This window comes from Pomacea canaliculata, linkage group LG5, assembly GCF_003073045.1.
Source record: "Pomacea canaliculata isolate SZHN2017 linkage group LG5, ASM307304v1, whole genome shotgun sequence".
Lineage (NCBI taxonomy): Eukaryota > Metazoa > Mollusca > Gastropoda > Architaenioglossa > Ampullariidae > Pomacea > Pomacea canaliculata.
In genome coordinates this window covers 10,757,814-10,773,056 of record NC_037594.1, presented here as the reverse complement: position 1 = coordinate 10,773,056, position 15,243 = coordinate 10,757,814, and the positions used below count along the sequence as shown (strand labels likewise).

General features: G+C 37.3%; 2 protein-coding genes across 3 annotated transcripts; one reads left to right on the top strand and one right to left on the bottom strand.

Moving 5' to 3' along the window:
* Positions 1-646: 646 nt before the first annotated feature.
* LOC112563749 (coiled-coil domain-containing protein 34-like) lies at positions 647-14,603 on the bottom strand. Of its 2 annotated transcripts, XR_003099120.1 has the most exons (5): positions 14,495-14,603; positions 13,686-13,979; positions 12,636-13,195; positions 2,404-2,535; positions 1,426-1,560 (listed from the first exon to the last, which is right to left on the bottom strand). XR_003099120.1 is itself a non-coding variant. In XM_025238039.1 (4 exons), the coding sequence occupies exons 2-4, from the start codon at positions 13,949-13,951 to the stop codon at positions 1,406-1,408; spliced, it is 981 nt and encodes a 326-aa protein (XP_025093824.1). In that variant the 5' UTR covers positions 13,952-13,979; positions 14,495-14,603; the 3' UTR covers positions 647-1,405. The 2 variants fall into 2 exon arrangements, 1 of the variants encoding a protein (XP_025093824.1); XM_025238039.1 differs by lacking the exon at positions 2,404-2,535 and having other exon boundaries at positions 647-1,560.
* On the top strand, positions 2,544-12,629 carry LOC112563744 (serine/threonine-protein phosphatase 6 regulatory ankyrin repeat subunit B-like). Its single transcript, XM_025238028.1, has 13 exons — positions 2,544-2,675; positions 3,247-3,421; positions 3,643-3,843; positions 4,133-4,240; positions 4,466-5,155; positions 5,427-5,633; positions 5,801-5,902; positions 6,649-6,778; positions 7,258-7,694; positions 7,926-8,126; positions 8,268-8,369; positions 9,548-9,779; positions 9,961-12,629. The coding sequence occupies exons 2-13, from the start codon at positions 3,254-3,256 to the stop codon at positions 10,182-10,184; spliced, it is 2,802 nt and encodes a 933-aa protein (XP_025093813.1). The 5' UTR covers positions 2,544-2,675; positions 3,247-3,253; the 3' UTR covers positions 10,185-12,629.
* Positions 14,604-15,243: the final 640 nt, after the last annotated feature.

The following is a 15,243-nucleotide window of genomic DNA, read 5'->3' as shown; positions in this document are numbered from 1 at the left end:
CCCGCAACAGTTAATTTAAATCGTCCTCCCCCTCTTTTGTTCCACTATATATATAAAAATGAACCCCGATTAGTCATTCAGCAGGTGGGCTCAGACACCATCCTTGTGCGGGCTGTTAGCTTCATGTCACCCTCTGGGACACCAGTGGACATGAAGAACTCGACAGATTAAAGATAATACAAGGTTTATATTCTTCATGCATGTCATGTGTGATGTCACAGCGTCACAGATTTAGGTAAAATTGTTGGAGGTAGCAGTAGTAGCGATGAAGCCCACCCTTTAAAACGTTCTTTAAATTCTACCTTTATTTAATTCTGCTCGTATAATGCCTTTTTTTTCGCTTTAGTTTAAAAAAAAAAATTACTGAACAAGATCGCCCCACTCAACACCCGCAGGCCCACGTGCACCATCTCTCTCTCTCGTCAGGGCTGTGGCAGGAAAGTCGCCATTGGTAAAGACTCTGCAAACTGTTTTGAAACTCCCTTTACTACGATATTGTGGAGATCGGTAGAAGCTGAGCTGTTTTCCTATAATTCATCTACATCCTAGCTGCCATACTTCCTCGAGCTTCTCGTGGCTTACCTCACTGAGCGAATAAAAGTGCAGATGGACGTGTGTGCTTAAAACTCTGTCGAAACACATTTACTTCAAGACACACTGACAGCAAACTTTATTTCCAGGCAATGGAAAGTTTGCAGTTATAGTACAAATGATCTCTTACCAGAGATAATATAAATATGATTAGCCAATAACACACAGAAACACAAAGCATGATGCAGAATGCACTGCAGAACAATAACTTTAAGTATACATTTACACCTGTAGAGGCATCCGTGCATTCTTATGCTACTGTTTTAATGTATTTATTCAAAAGTATTCTTATCTGCATACACTGTCCATAGATATCCTTGTCTAAAACACAATCAACTTGATGCATAGAATTTCTGTCCTAACTCCTCATGCTACAGTGGAAATATACTAGACTTTGTGACAGTATTAGAAGAAAATGGAGCTGGAAAAAATATACAAACATCATAAAATTTAAAAAATTTTTAAAACTAATACTCTGACCAGTTTTTGGCCAGATATTAAGGGAAGCGTTATACTTGTTCTCTGCAAGCACTTGATAGGCACACCACTGATTTCACAAGGAATGCAAACTTTGAAATGCAGCAGTGACATAGTTAAGAAAAAGGAAATTTAAAAGGACTGAAACACAACTTTCACACCGCATTAAAAACTTCCTTTATGTATACAGATTCTATTGTTTTTAGTAAAGGTATCACTGTCATATACCAAATCTGCCCAGAGAAACAATCACTGATGCTCTGTCTGATGCTGAGAAAAGTCCTTAACACAACAAGGTCCTGAAGGAAACAGCATTAAATAATGTTGTATGACACATCTAAAAGTATTTGTTAGGATTCCACACATATTTTTTTGTTTTCGGCCGCTTGGGTTTCTCCTGCTTTTCTTTTGGTATCACTGGGTGCTGCCAAGGAATAGGATTGACATAGCTGGGTTTGGGATAGTTGAAGTTGCAAGGGTAGCTTGCTTTACCTGAAACAGAAATATGTGACACATTATTTTTATTATTCAAACATGTTAGAGGTGTACTAAAAATCATCTGTAACAGGTAAATTAAGTACTGGAAATATCAAGCAGTCTCCCATAAAATGAATTGTCTGGATTTAATGATTTATAGATTCATGACTTTCCCTTTCTTGAATAACCAAGTTGAGATAGTGATTCAGAATGTACTTTTAAGGGAGAGGGTAAAATGGATAACTTTTTTTTTTAAATCACAAAACACTGATTTGTCTGGTGTCAGCAGGTGATGGTTGGGCTCTATCTTCCATATTCTGTACCCATTCCATTAATTACAGTTAACTCTTCTTACGGCCTCTAGGCTATGGAGCCATCATTATTTTTTCAATGTTGTATATGCACGCAGCAAACAAAAACGGCGGGTGTATGGACTTAAAACTGACCTGACCAAACAATTCTGACTGTCAAATCTCGGATACACCCTTCCAGATATGACTAGTGTGCATGATTTTTGCCAATTATTCTACAGCACTGCACCTTACCTCCCTCCCACTTCCCCTTACCATTCCGGGTAAAGTACTGAGCGGTCAATAAACCCCGCAGGCCGTTGCCGCTTCTTCACAGCGCTGCTATGACAACAACATATACACGTTAATATCACTATGGCAACATGTGCACGATTTTTTAAATTTCTGCCTTGAAGCTCAAAAGAAGTCTTCAGCTGGCACACAAGCGCAACAGCTCCCTCGATAACACCGTGGAACTGAGAACGATCCGGAACTTAGAACGGAGCCAAGGACAGCTGGCTAATTGTACACCCATCAATCTACTAAGGCACATGAAGTTTTCCGTGACATTTTCTGACGCTTGACTGCTGTTGAAGGTTCCGTCACAATGATGGCATTCGAAGACAGTGAAATATACCAAGCTATAATAGATGGCGACCTTGCGGCACTCGGGTTGTGTCTGCAGGATCAAGACCTGAACCTGAGAGACAAGCAAGGCAGATCTTTCCTTCACCTGGCTATCGAACGTGGGCAGCTGGAGGTCATCGGCATTCTCGCGCAAAAAGTGTTTCTAGGATTTCGAGATGAGAAAGGAGACACAGCTCTCGATCTGTCACTTAGGTATCCAGCTTCTACTGCGTTTCTGTGTCATAAATTGCTTAAACGTTTTACGTATGTTATTTTCCCATTTTGAATGTTGACTCAATCAATGCCATGTAATATGACGAGACCTGATGGTGAGCAGCATGCTTTCTTTTAACAATTCTAAGACGAATCTTCTTCAGGGGCAGTAGTTATAAAGAAACTTCATTACTATGGCTTCACGGATAAAATAACATCTGCCGGGTCTACACACCGCTTTATAACTAGGGTAACAACATATGTTTGTCCTTGTTTTCCAAGGGCAACTTAACATTGCTTCATAACTGTGGCCCCTGAATATAAAGTTAACATGCTTTCTCTAATTGTTTAAATACCATTGGTCACCTAGATTTCATGATTCCGTCACTTCATCTAGAACAGATGAAGCAGGCTGCCTTTCTTTTTCTGTCGGTGTTTTTTCTGCAGGCTTGATCGAGTTAATGAAACCCCTTAACTTTCTGTGTCAGTGGACGCGTACTGAAATTGCTCCCTCGTCATTCAATTTTGATTTTTAATACTGAAATTCATTTCCTGGTGACTTCTGCTCCAGGTATGGAATGTTACAAGTAGAGGAGGTGCTACTGCAGAGGGTGAGGGCCATACTGGAGTCAGATGACAGGGTACAGCTGCAGGCTTTGTTGTGGGCTGGATGGCAGACCTGGCCAGACCTGTCATCACCTAGTTTAGCGAGGTGCCCATTTCAGCAACATATTTCACGTGTTCATGTGAGTCAAGATGTTTGCTTGTCAAACTTGCTAAGCTATTCTCATTTAATACAATATGTAAGTTGCACAATAAATGCAATATTAATTACTAGGTAATTCAGGTGACAACTATAAGACTAGAAACAATGATTTTAGTTGAATATATTTCCTGCATAATTACTTGATTTTTTTTCCATTTGATAAACTGTAATGAACTTCGCATGGCACTACAAAAATCTCAGAATCAGATCCAGTCAATACACACAGCAGTCAGTGAAGGAGACCTTCCTGCCTTGAAAGAGTTGCTGACAGAAGAATCACTAGTTCTTGCCTGTGATCAGACAGGGTTACCACCCCTTCAAAAAGCGGTGCTTTTTGAATGGTTTTCTTTGGCAGAGTATATCAGTCTGGGATTTCCTCAAGCAGTCAACCACCCAGATCATGTAAGAATTTCAGTAATGCACTTGGTTTCTTTAAAAAGATCATTGTAAATTAACATGAATATTAAAGTTACTAAGAAAATTATTAAAATGTTAAGTGTCAAAAACCATCAACATCTGAGATTTCTGGTGAAGGCACTGACCATGAACAATGATATTAACAGAAATTGTTATCAATTTATACAGTTTCTTCTGAAAAATATGTAAAAAAGATTTAGTACTGTATAGTAAATACAATGTTTCAAATTCAGACTTAACTGTCAGTGTTTAAACAAATCTGTTTGCGTAACAGATGAACCGTACAGCGCTACACTATGCAGCTGCCTACACTGAAAATCAAAACAATATTCTGTACAAACTATTACTGAAGGCTGGGGCAAAAGAGGACATCAAGGATTTGGTGAGGAAAAACTTTAATCTTAAATATACTACTTTTTTAAAACATGTTATGCACAGATAAAACATTTTTCTTTTTTTTAAAAACAGATATATATACTGTATATCTACCATCATCACCTGTGCACACAGCCTCCACTGCTGTCCTCCACGTTCTTAAATCTTTATGAGATAGAAATATTCTTAGCTGAAGATTTTTGGTTTTATCCATCATGTATCTTCTGTACAGGCAGGCTACATGCCAAAACACTTTATGGAAAATCCACAGCTCTTTCATCTTTATCATCAAAGGGACCAAGTAATTAAATGCTTGCAGAGGAAACAAAAGCACAGCCCATCTTTTCTCTTGTATGAATCTCACGAAATGGCCCAACCAATATTTTTTTCTAGTCATTCCAGTCACAGTCAGACACACTGCTGGCAAACAGCTGTATCTGTCATGTCTTTTGCCAGTAGTTTTAAGCGAAGGACAGCCAAGAATCTGCTATTTGAAGAGACAAGTCTGTATGAAGCCATTATCACCAATGACATAGCTGCTGTGAGAAGGCTGCTTGAAGCTGGTGAATGTGTGAGCTACAGAAGTCTAGAGGGATGGAACTACATTCACCTTGCAGTAGCACATTATGTTAGCCCTCATATAGTTGGCATGCTGATGGGCTACATTAGTCCAGCAGAGAAGGATGCCGATGGGCTAACACCTTTTGAACTGGCACTAACTAAACACAAACGGCTGACCCATGCCAACATTTTCATGAACCTGATCCTCATACTCTTCATGAAAGAAGATGTAATAGCTCTTCAGAAACTGGCACAGGATGGCTGGCAGTACTGGCCAAGCATGGACTATGCAGTACAATTCTTGGTACCCTTGGCCTCTCCAAACACACTTCCTCTTCTCTGCCACATCAGTGAATTTACGGTATAATCAATTATTATGCATATCAGATATGGTGATGTCAGTCTGATATATATTTTATTTCAGTCTGATAATATTTCTCTTAAGATAAATGGGTGGCTGTGAGTTTATTAGCCCGACAGATTAGAACACGAGAAGAAATCAACAGTGTATTTATACAGACATAATCAGTTAACATTTCCTGTGTAACCCATTGAAAAATTTCATTGTTTTCATTGTATTGTGTCACACTTAATTCTAATGCAAAGAAATTTTACTCTGTTGCTGTACACAGGCAGAAATTCTAAAGCTGCACAAAGCAGCTGCACTACATCAAGCTACTGTAGGGGATTTTGCTTATTTGCTGGAGACTAAGATTGGCGTTGCCTCTCTGGATATAGTTGGTCTGTCTCTTGTTCATATCTGTGTAATATTCTACGATATCAAACTCTTGTCTCACATCATACAGAAATTCCCAGTCACTGTCAACATAACTGATTGTGTAAGTGTTTTTTTGAAATCCTCATTATCTCACATCAAAAGTAGTCATGTGAAATGTTTGGAAAAATAATACATGCATAAAAGCACAAAACTTTATGGTTAATTTAACACACTACTTAACAATCTTAGGTTGTCTAATCTGCCTATGTGTAATCCAATTTTTTGCAGCTAGGGCGCACACCTTTACATTATGCAGCAGGTCATGCTGACAACAATTGTGCTTACAATTTTTTACAAAGGGCTGGTGCCAAGGATGATGAAGAAGACTTGGTACAGTATATATTAAGCTTTTTGCATTAAATAATGTTTAAAATACTGAAAATCTAAAGGCAAGGTTATATCTCATATAAAAGATGTTACTGGTTCTTTTTTTGGCAAACAATATTTTAATATTCATCTGTTTAAACAGTGAACTTTAAAATCCAATTCATGCTGTGTGACTGCTTATAACACAAGGGAGGGGGGGGTGTTATAAAAATTAAAATTTCAGTTGAAATCAAGGCAAGTAAATCTGAAGACATAAATAAATAAGGGAAAATGCTGTAGAAGAAAAAGAGAATATTTACTTTAAGGGCATTTGACATTTAGATTAGCAGTTTTGGAACTCATACCGTATTCCAACAAATGCTATAAATTCCAAATCTCTCACGAAAAAATGTAAGAAAAGCATACTCAAATGAGACAAGGTCACTTAAGATAAATGATTGATAGAAAGAAACACACAATAGTGGCCTACATAAGTTAGCCCCAATATTAAAAGAGATTTGCATCTTTTGTAATGCAAGTTAAAAAATAGTTAAGAAAGCATCACCAAGACAGCGTTAACCCTATCTATGACATCAGTAAATAATAAAGGCGATGTGATGTGTGATGTCAAGAGCTGAGATTAACTTGTTTTCCAAGGTATGAGCATTTAATGATGTTTAACTGTCTGCTCTAGAAAAAATTGAACCATCCCTCACCTGTAAGAGGCTAAAATACCATAATGTATTTTCTATTTTTTTTTTTGTTTTTAGTGGGGTATGCGACCTGTGGACTACCTGACACAGAAAAAGATGATCATCTCTACTAACATTCAAGAGACTATCAGAAACAAACTAAATACCCCCACAGCATACGATGTGCCATGGCCTCAATGTCTGCTTAGTATGTTGTAATGTTTTATCATGCACATGCACAGTGTTCACTATTGCAAGAGCACCGAATTTCCAGGCTGCAACAAAACATATATTATTTGAATCTTGGCACTGAATAGACAGTAAAACCTACCTTTTAGTTTGGCTCCCTGTTATTTTCTAATAATTTTCTAGCCTGAATAATTTTTATGTTTACTGTTAGCATGAAACATAACAAACCAAATTACCCCTTTGTCTCTTTACAATGCAATCATACAGGTATAAGCAAAAAAGTCTACTCAGTGGATGATAAGAAACCTTGAACTGTAATAAAGAATAACAGCAAGAAGACAACTGATTTTCTCAGGCACTATAGAAAAATAGATGCTCACATTTAGAAACAGTGATAAAGCATGACCTATGATAGCTGCATGATGAAAGTAGATGTCTATTGCTTGTTCCAAAGGAAAATGCTCTTTTATGCACTTTTCCTGTCTTTGTGATATCTAGCTGCCAAAATGGAAAGCAGCCATCTGTTTGAAGCAGTAAGAAACAACGATCTTGATGCTGTGCAAAGCCTCGTTGCAGATGAAAATAATCAAATAGCCTTACGTGACTCTGAGGGGCGTACCTTTCTACATCATGCAGTCCTCAGTAGAGTGGACATAAGCATATTCCAGGCTCTTCTGGCCTGTGTGGATTTCACTGTGCGTGACATAGAAGGCCAAAATGTCCTTGACCTTCTCTGTTCCAGAGGCCATTTGAACAGCGAGATTGCTGCTGTTGAGATCAGAGTGCAAAAACTGTTATTTGGAGAGAAGGTAGAACATAAGGCTATCCAGCACCTTTTGCTGTCTGGCTGGAATCATTGGCCAATAACCATAGAGGAAGCAAAAGTAAAATCAGAGGAAACAGCTGCAATCCTGGATAAACTGCTTGAGCACTGTGTAAGGTTCCTTTCTCTTTTTTCTTCTTTTTTTTGAGGGAAGTGGAAAGGTTGCTATATCTGGTTTAACAAATCAAATCAAACCTTATCGTTTGTACAAGGCAGTCCAAGAGAGAAATGCTAAAATTAATTTTTAAGTGACACTTCATGAAATCTAGGTGAATTAGCAACTAAATATTTTATGTGTATTTTTTTTGTATCAAATAAAAACCTTGATTTTTTTTTTTAAAAGGGCAAAATGGATAGGATTAATTCTGCTATGCTGGAAGGAAATGTCAGGGACATAAAAAGTCTGATGGTTCACAAACATTTGGCCATTGCTGCTGATAGCACTGGCTTACCGGCACTACAGAAAGCAGTTCTTCTTGAGCAACAGGAGATGGTTGAATATATATTGAGAGAATTTAGTGACTCTCTTAATATTAAAGATCATGTGAGTATCAATTCATGAACACAAAATGTAATGCATTATTTAGAAATTAAAATAGTCCTAAACTTTTTCTTATCTTATGTGAAGCATATTTATTTCAAGGGAGCAATTTGAATTATCTTATTTGAAAAAATATGTCAACAGATGGGACGGACAGCATTACATTTTGCTGCAGCCATTAAAGACAAAGGAAATCTTTACAACTTCTTGAAAGATGCTGGGGCAGATGAAGCCATAACTGATTTGGTAAAGTGTGGAATATCTTCTCCTCATGTATACTACTAGCTCATTTATTTTATTTAATGCCTATAGTATATATGTTTTCATGCTTTCTGGCTGTATAATTAAAAACTTTTTCCAAAGCATAAGGAGAAATCGGATTTGTAACTGATCTGATTTATACAACCTAAAAACTACTTTCCTGGGTTCAAGGCATTACTTTAGCCATTTGGCATAAAAATATGGAAAAGAAATACAGTGATACCTCGGTTCTCGAACATAATTCGTTCCGGGAGGACGGTCGAGAACCAAATTGTTCGAGAACCGAAGCAATGAAACCCATAGGAAATAATGGAAACTGGATTAATTCGTTCCAAGCCCCAGAAAATGCCTATTTACTGGCCTAATTTGTATATAATATGTAGAAAAACATGAGTCTCAACAAGAAATAAGAAATAAAAGTGTATTTATTAAAACAAAAAAAATAAATAAATAAAATGTACTGTACAGTACAGTACAGTACAGTACAGTAAATTGTGTTTCATTTACTGTACCTGTACCAAACTTTATGGCAGGAGGGAATGAATGTGGAGGGAGGAGGGAAGGGGGATGGTTATTGTTTTGAAGGGGAGTCCTCTTCAATAAAAACAGAGGGTAACTGCTCTTCGGGTGTTTCTGTTCTCTGTATCTTTTGCTGAGGAGAATCAGAATCTTGCTCTGCAGTTGCTTGTCTGATTTCTTTACGGAAGAATTTGTCAATTGTTTGCTGTTTTTTTCTCCTTTGCAAAATTTTGCGGAAAGTGGACATAACATTGTCATTAAAAATGTTAACTGCTCTATTTGCTACCACTTTATCAGGGTGATGTTATTCAACAAAATTTGCGATTTCTGCCCATTTTGCACACATTTCATGACTCTCTCCACAAAAACGTGACTCTCTCTCTCTCTTCACTCACACTGATGACGCAAGCAAGGCGCGCTGGGCCGAATGAACGCCATTCGGCTCAACTCGGCTCATCTCGGATGTTCGGATGTTCGAGTTCCAAATATTTGTTCGGATTCCAAGACAAAATTTTCTCGAATTTCCTGGTCGAATACCGATTTGGTCGAAAGTCAAGGCGTTCGAGAACCGAGGTATCACTGTAGATGACCTTTGAGATGCAACCAAAATAAAATAATGACAAAGGATTATATTTGGCTAACAGATGGGAAAGACACCAAAAGATTATCTCCAGACACCTGAGACCATGAAGATAGAAGACATTAAGAAAAAGGCACTGCACATCCTGCATGATAGAGCAACCAGAGTGAAATCAGAAGCAGAGTTAACGAAACTAGAATCTGCGACTAAAGGGGGTCCCCTGTTTCATGAAAGCAGAGCAGTCGAGACACAGCCAAGTCAACTAGAAGAAACCCCAAAGCCAGGACTTCTTGCAGGTGTGTTAAGATAGCTGTTACTTGTACTTGATTGGGCCTTTCAAACATCATTCTGAAAAAATATATTGAGAAAAACCAAATTAACATAGTATATTTAAACATTTTCAGCCATATGATTTTTGATAAAGCTTGCAATTGAAAGGCATAACTGTGACTTGATGAATAATCCTTTTTGTACCAGATCAAGCAAAGACTGCACAGATGAAGCCAGAACAGATGTACATCCATAGAACTCAGAAAGAAAAGGTGCCTCAACCAAGCACAGTAAATGGCAAATATCTTTCTCAGCACCTAGGTACAGCCCTCACTCTGGCATTAGCAGAAGTTGTAGAGAAGCAGCCGAGTGATCCTATAGAGTATTTAGGCCAGTGGCTGTACAAGTACAGAAGAAGGCTAGATGAGTAAAATGCTATGTTACTTTCAATTATACAGAAATAAATAGTATTCCCATAAACAGAGATCTTTGACTTATGCAAGGATTACTTGGAAACTGATGAACTAAAAACAATGCTATTTGGAGAATATGCACAATTATGGCTGCTTATTAGCTGCAAACTCTCAATTTGTTCTCTAGCCAACTATCAGAGTTGTTATTCATTTACTACTGATCCTAGTACTGATGTTTACCCAGAAGAGGCTGCTCTGTGAAAAAGCTAATAAGCACACTTCTTCAGAAGGAAGATCAAGCAAAGACAGGTAAAATCAGACAGGGGAAATCTGGATGGAAGACTACAAGGCATTTATAGAAGACACTTCTAGAGCAGCCATGAAGTCTATTAAAAGTATTAGAGTGATGCCTAACTGGCTGGAGGGGGCAGAGCTTTGTTGTATTTTTGTCTTATCTGATGTCTTCTTCATGTTGGACTTGTGATTGTGTATGATTTTGATGGGTCTGCCATCATGAGTATGGAATGTGGTGTCTCTTCGTTTTGGTGGCTACAATTTCTTGTTGACTGGCAGACTTGACGATTGGCGCAGTTCAGTGAGCTTCATGTTCACTTGATCAGTGAACTTTTGCATGTGCTGGGGTCATTCATTGTTCCAGTGGGATTAGTACCATCTGTTGGATGTGCTATTGGGAACTTTATTTGCTATGAAGTGTATTTTGGTCTGTATGACATGTTTGATATTTGGCCTGCAGATTGTGTTCATTTTGTGTGTTGATGCTGTCACATTATTCTCATGTCATACCATCTGTCATCTGTGAAGCTTGTCCACAGGGGAAGATAAGGCGCTATACAAGCCAACTGTTACTTGTTTTTCAGGAGACATTCAACAGTTACACTTGACAAAGAACCTGTATGTCTGGGATAGTTATATGGTACTTTTGATAGAGTTGAAATGGCCAAGAAACTTCAGCTGCCTATAATGACTTAGGAGGATGCTGAAGATATCCAACACAAGGAACAGCAGGAAAAAGACCACACTGCACTGTATATGCTGATCAGCAGATGTAGCATCACTTTTCTTATTCAAAGCGAAGAGACATGTAAATAATATCTGAAATATTCTGGCATGTAGCTATAATACTATGATATTTCCCCAGTTGTAGTCATAAAATAGTGAGTTTTTACAGTACATTTCCCCATGTAACAAGCTAAATGCATCATAAAGAACAAAATAACCAATATGAGTGAAACTACTGTGGCTGATGCGGCAGCCAATGTAAACCAGGCTTGTATGCAGAAAGCCCTGATTGGACTATCATCATGATAGCTCATGAAAATTTGGATGCAGGCCTATCAGGCAAGCATATGCAGGAGCCCCCAATAGCTGACTATTGTATAATATAGTGCTGCAACAGGAGCTACTGCATCATAGTTCATTCAAGGCTTCTTGCATAGGCTTGGCTGATAGGGTTGCCAATAACAAGACTTCAAGGAATGTGGCAAAAATAAAGAAGATAATGTGATTGAGAACACTGATGTCATATGTAATCCAGAAGACAAATACGGAATGCACATCTACAAAACAGAGAACATAAGAAAGCTCAAAAACACAGACATTAGGCCTTGTATGCAGGAAGCCCCCATTGTGTTGTCAAAATGAGCTGGAACAATATGTTATTAGGCATACCTATGGACAAGTATGTCACAACTTTGACCTCTTTCTATGCATAGTGATGTTTGTAGGCATGTACCTCAAGACCTTATTGGGGAGCGATTCACCCAAGTTCAGACAAATAGCATTTTGTACTGAGCTTTACCCAGTCATTAAAGAAAAATTCACTAGACCTTTAGAAGCGCGAAAAAGATCGTTATCCCCAACACCCTGACTCTTGTCAACAACAAAAGAGGCACAGGTATTATTATTTTGGACATGGATATTTAACAGTAGATCATAAGCTTTTTTTTGTAATCTTTCTTCCTGCATGCAGAAAATATGTATATAAAAGATACCTCAATGTCTCCACATAAATATGAATGTATGGGGTGTGTTCTCTGGAACTCTCAAATTTTATTTTAGATCAAAGAGAAGAAATCACACTGGACCAAAGGAAAAAAAACCCAAACCATGGTACCAAACATATATGAATGAGGATGAATAAACCTGGTGTAAATGGAGAGAATTTCAATAAATACTGCATTTCCAACACTTTCTAACAAAAGAAAATAACTTGTTTGTAATATCTTGTGCATTCTTATACAGTGTACCTATAAAATGGTATCAAGAATATGACAAGTATTAAATACAAGAAACACTAGCTCCAGGTCTGATTAAATGATAAACAGAAATGAATACTAAGAATTAAACATAAAAGATTATCGCTGTTACATTGCCACATGTACCCAAATAAAAACTGATAGTGTTAAATACAATTCTAAAGTTTACAGATCAATAACACTTATGACATACCTGCTTTAAGTGGAGGTGCTGACTGTGGTCTGTTTGGGTGCTTCTTCAGCCATTCCTTAAATTCAACATCTGCTTGCTCTTTTTTCTTCCTACGCAGTTCCTCCTCTTTCTGCTTCTGCTCTTTCTCTTTTATTTTCCTTTCTTTTTCCTCTTTTTGTTTGGTTTTTATCCACTTTGCAAAATTTTCATCAGCTTTCTGACGCAACTCCTCTCTTTTTTCTTTATCCTTTGTTTCCTGCTCAATTTTTAGGCTTTCCATTTTCCTGTTAAATTTCTCTTGATGGCTCTTTCTTTCTAACCAGTCTTGTATTAACTCACTTCCTCTCTTCAGTTTTTGCTCTTTCTCCTTTTCTTTTGCTGCCTTTTCTTGTTCTTTCTTCTTTTTCTGTTGCAGTGCTTCAGTCTTCTCCTTTCTCTCTTGCTGAGCTTTCTGTATCAACCATCTCTCCCATGCAGACAAACCATTTTCAGCTAAATGAATATCCTTCAGCTGCGAGTATCTTTCACTTATTGAATTATTATTATTCTGTTCTCTAATGCCCACTTGGTGGAATACTTTCCTGTATGAGGAAAAACACTGATGGTAAAAATGCATTTGGTTCAAGGAATACTGAAACCAATACTAAACAGCAATATATAAAAATAACAGTACATGAAATTCAAAAGTATGATGCACTGTTACACCTCATGCCAGAACTCTTGCATTTATATTCTCTGATAGTTAAACTTGTAAAGGATACAATAAATTCAAATTTACTTGGTGCATCGTATAACAGGTTTTCTGTAGAAAATGACAATATTTCATAATCTTTAGACGTCCTATCAAGCCTCTCCAGAGCTGTAACAGAGTGCATTTCAATAGCTATTTAGGACTGCACTAATGAAAGATCTTAATTTCTTATAAAAGCACTTCATATAAAGTTTCAGATGTCACAGTGCAATCAGCATGCCTACTAATAAGTAGCTGTAAAAAAAAAGTCTCAATGTAGAATGACGTTTTCTTATGTGTGAATGACAGAAAATATTGAAGATAACTTCAAAGAAACTTACCTTCTCTGCTTAACTGATTGAATGCTTTTTCTTTCCCTTTTGTTCAGTTTCTTAACTACTTCTTGTTGTTCTGTAAGATTAAGTTTTTCATCACTTAGCTCTGGTTCACTTATATAGCTATCATGGTCAAGAATAGATGTTAAAGATGCAGTTGAACCATCTGATGAGTAGGATTTTCGTTGGTTAACAACACTATCAGCATCAGGAACTAACATCCAAAGAGGCTTTGTCACTGTTGCTGTCACTGGACGAGGTCGGGCAGACATGCTTACAAGTATTTTTTCAAGAGGGAACCTTGGAAAGAAAACAACTATGAGCAACATCTTGAGAAACAAACAGGCCTAATGCACGAGTTCATGATGTCACTGCCCTTTATACTTCTTGAATGTTTCAAGCTGACTCAATCCAAATTTGGAGCATATTAAAGGAAACAGTTTGACACGAACAGCAACTTATGCTATGGGTTGTTGATTTGTATATGATTTAGAATAGGTTAATATAGTGTTGGCATAACTCATGGGTTCAGTCGTTCTGTCTGTGGTCTTCATTTAACATAGTTTACAGCTCGTTTAGACAAGGACAAGAAAACATTTCCTAAAGAATAAAAGAAACAGAAATCTACAGCTGCACCCCTTTTAAACCCATATGATGAAAATTGTTGGTAAGTGCTACTTAAGTGTTGCAGATGTGATCCTGCAAGATATAGATGTTAAATTTTATAACGATACACGCAAAAGTCATTCACAAGTGGATTTTCTCCCAGCGAAAGTCTACTGAGATAGATCAGCTAAATATTACGCTTGAATTACCTTCAAATAAGATTCATCTTATAAGTGTCGCTTCCAGACAGATTACGTACTCCGTTGTCAAGCGAAAACAAGTCCCAATCAAGTTTTCAAAATGGCGCCACGTTCAGCACGGACTGTTTTGTTGCGTAAAAAAAATTAGAAATGTATGAATCTTTTTAGTACTAAATTTTAACATTTAATATTATAATAAATTTTATTATGACATGTTTGGTTCTTGACTTTAGCTTGATTTAAATTCAATTGGGAATGAGTCCGATCTTTTCTTCGTGACTCTTTTGTTAGGGACTACGCGAAGATGGCAACATGGCAACGTTCTTACTAACAGCCAACTATAGCTTGGCGTTCTGCTTGCGTAAGAACTTTTTTCCTAGATTATAATGCATATTAGGGGCTATTAGTGTAAGTAATAAAATATATTCTGTTTCTTAAAGGTATTGTTTTCAATATTTCATTTTACGTGAACCACGGAAAAGCGTGAAACAATTTTAGTGTGTCATATTATGGCATACAGCTAGATTTATATCTATAAAGGCCATGTAGGGATTGAGTATGATCGTAATCAGCCATAAGACTCCCCATGCAGCGGCATATTGTGTGTATGTGTGTGTGTAAATGTCAGGAATATCATTTTATTGTGTGTAAAAGTGTATGCTGTCCAGAATCACAGTTTGTCTCTTAACAATTATGTATAGTAAATTGAACTGAACTGATCGAATTAATTGAGTGAAGGGTGTATAGGTTCTAAAACA

What these genes read in the sequence shown, in the direction of transcription:
- LOC112563749 (XM_025238039.1), bottom strand. Translation starts at nt 13,951, where the DNA reads ATGTCTGCCCGACCTCGTCCAGTGACAGCAACAGTGACAAAGCCTCTT. An exon ending in CAATCAGTTAAGCAGAGAAG is followed by an intron (nt 13,196 to 13,685) that starts GTAAGTTTCTTT and finishes TTCCTCATACAG; the next exon opens with GAAAGTATTCCACCAAGTGG. An exon ending in AGCACCTCCACTTAAAGCAG is followed by an intron (nt 1,561 to 12,635) that starts GTATGTCATAAG and finishes TTTCTGTTTCAG; the next exon opens with GTAAAGCAAGCTACCCTTGC.
- LOC112563744 (XM_025238028.1), top strand. Translation starts at nt 3,254, where the DNA reads ATGTTACAAGTAGAGGAGGTGCTACTGCAGAGGGTGAGGGCCATACTG. An exon ending in AAGAGGACATCAAGGATTTG is followed by an intron (nt 4,241 to 4,465) that starts GTGAGGAAAAAC and finishes TCTTCTGTACAG; the next exon opens with GCAGGCTACATGCCAAAACA. An exon ending in AAAGCCAGGACTTCTTGCAG is followed by an intron (nt 9,780 to 9,960) that starts GTGTGTTAAGAT and finishes TTTTTGTACCAG; the next exon opens with ATCAAGCAAAGACTGCACAG.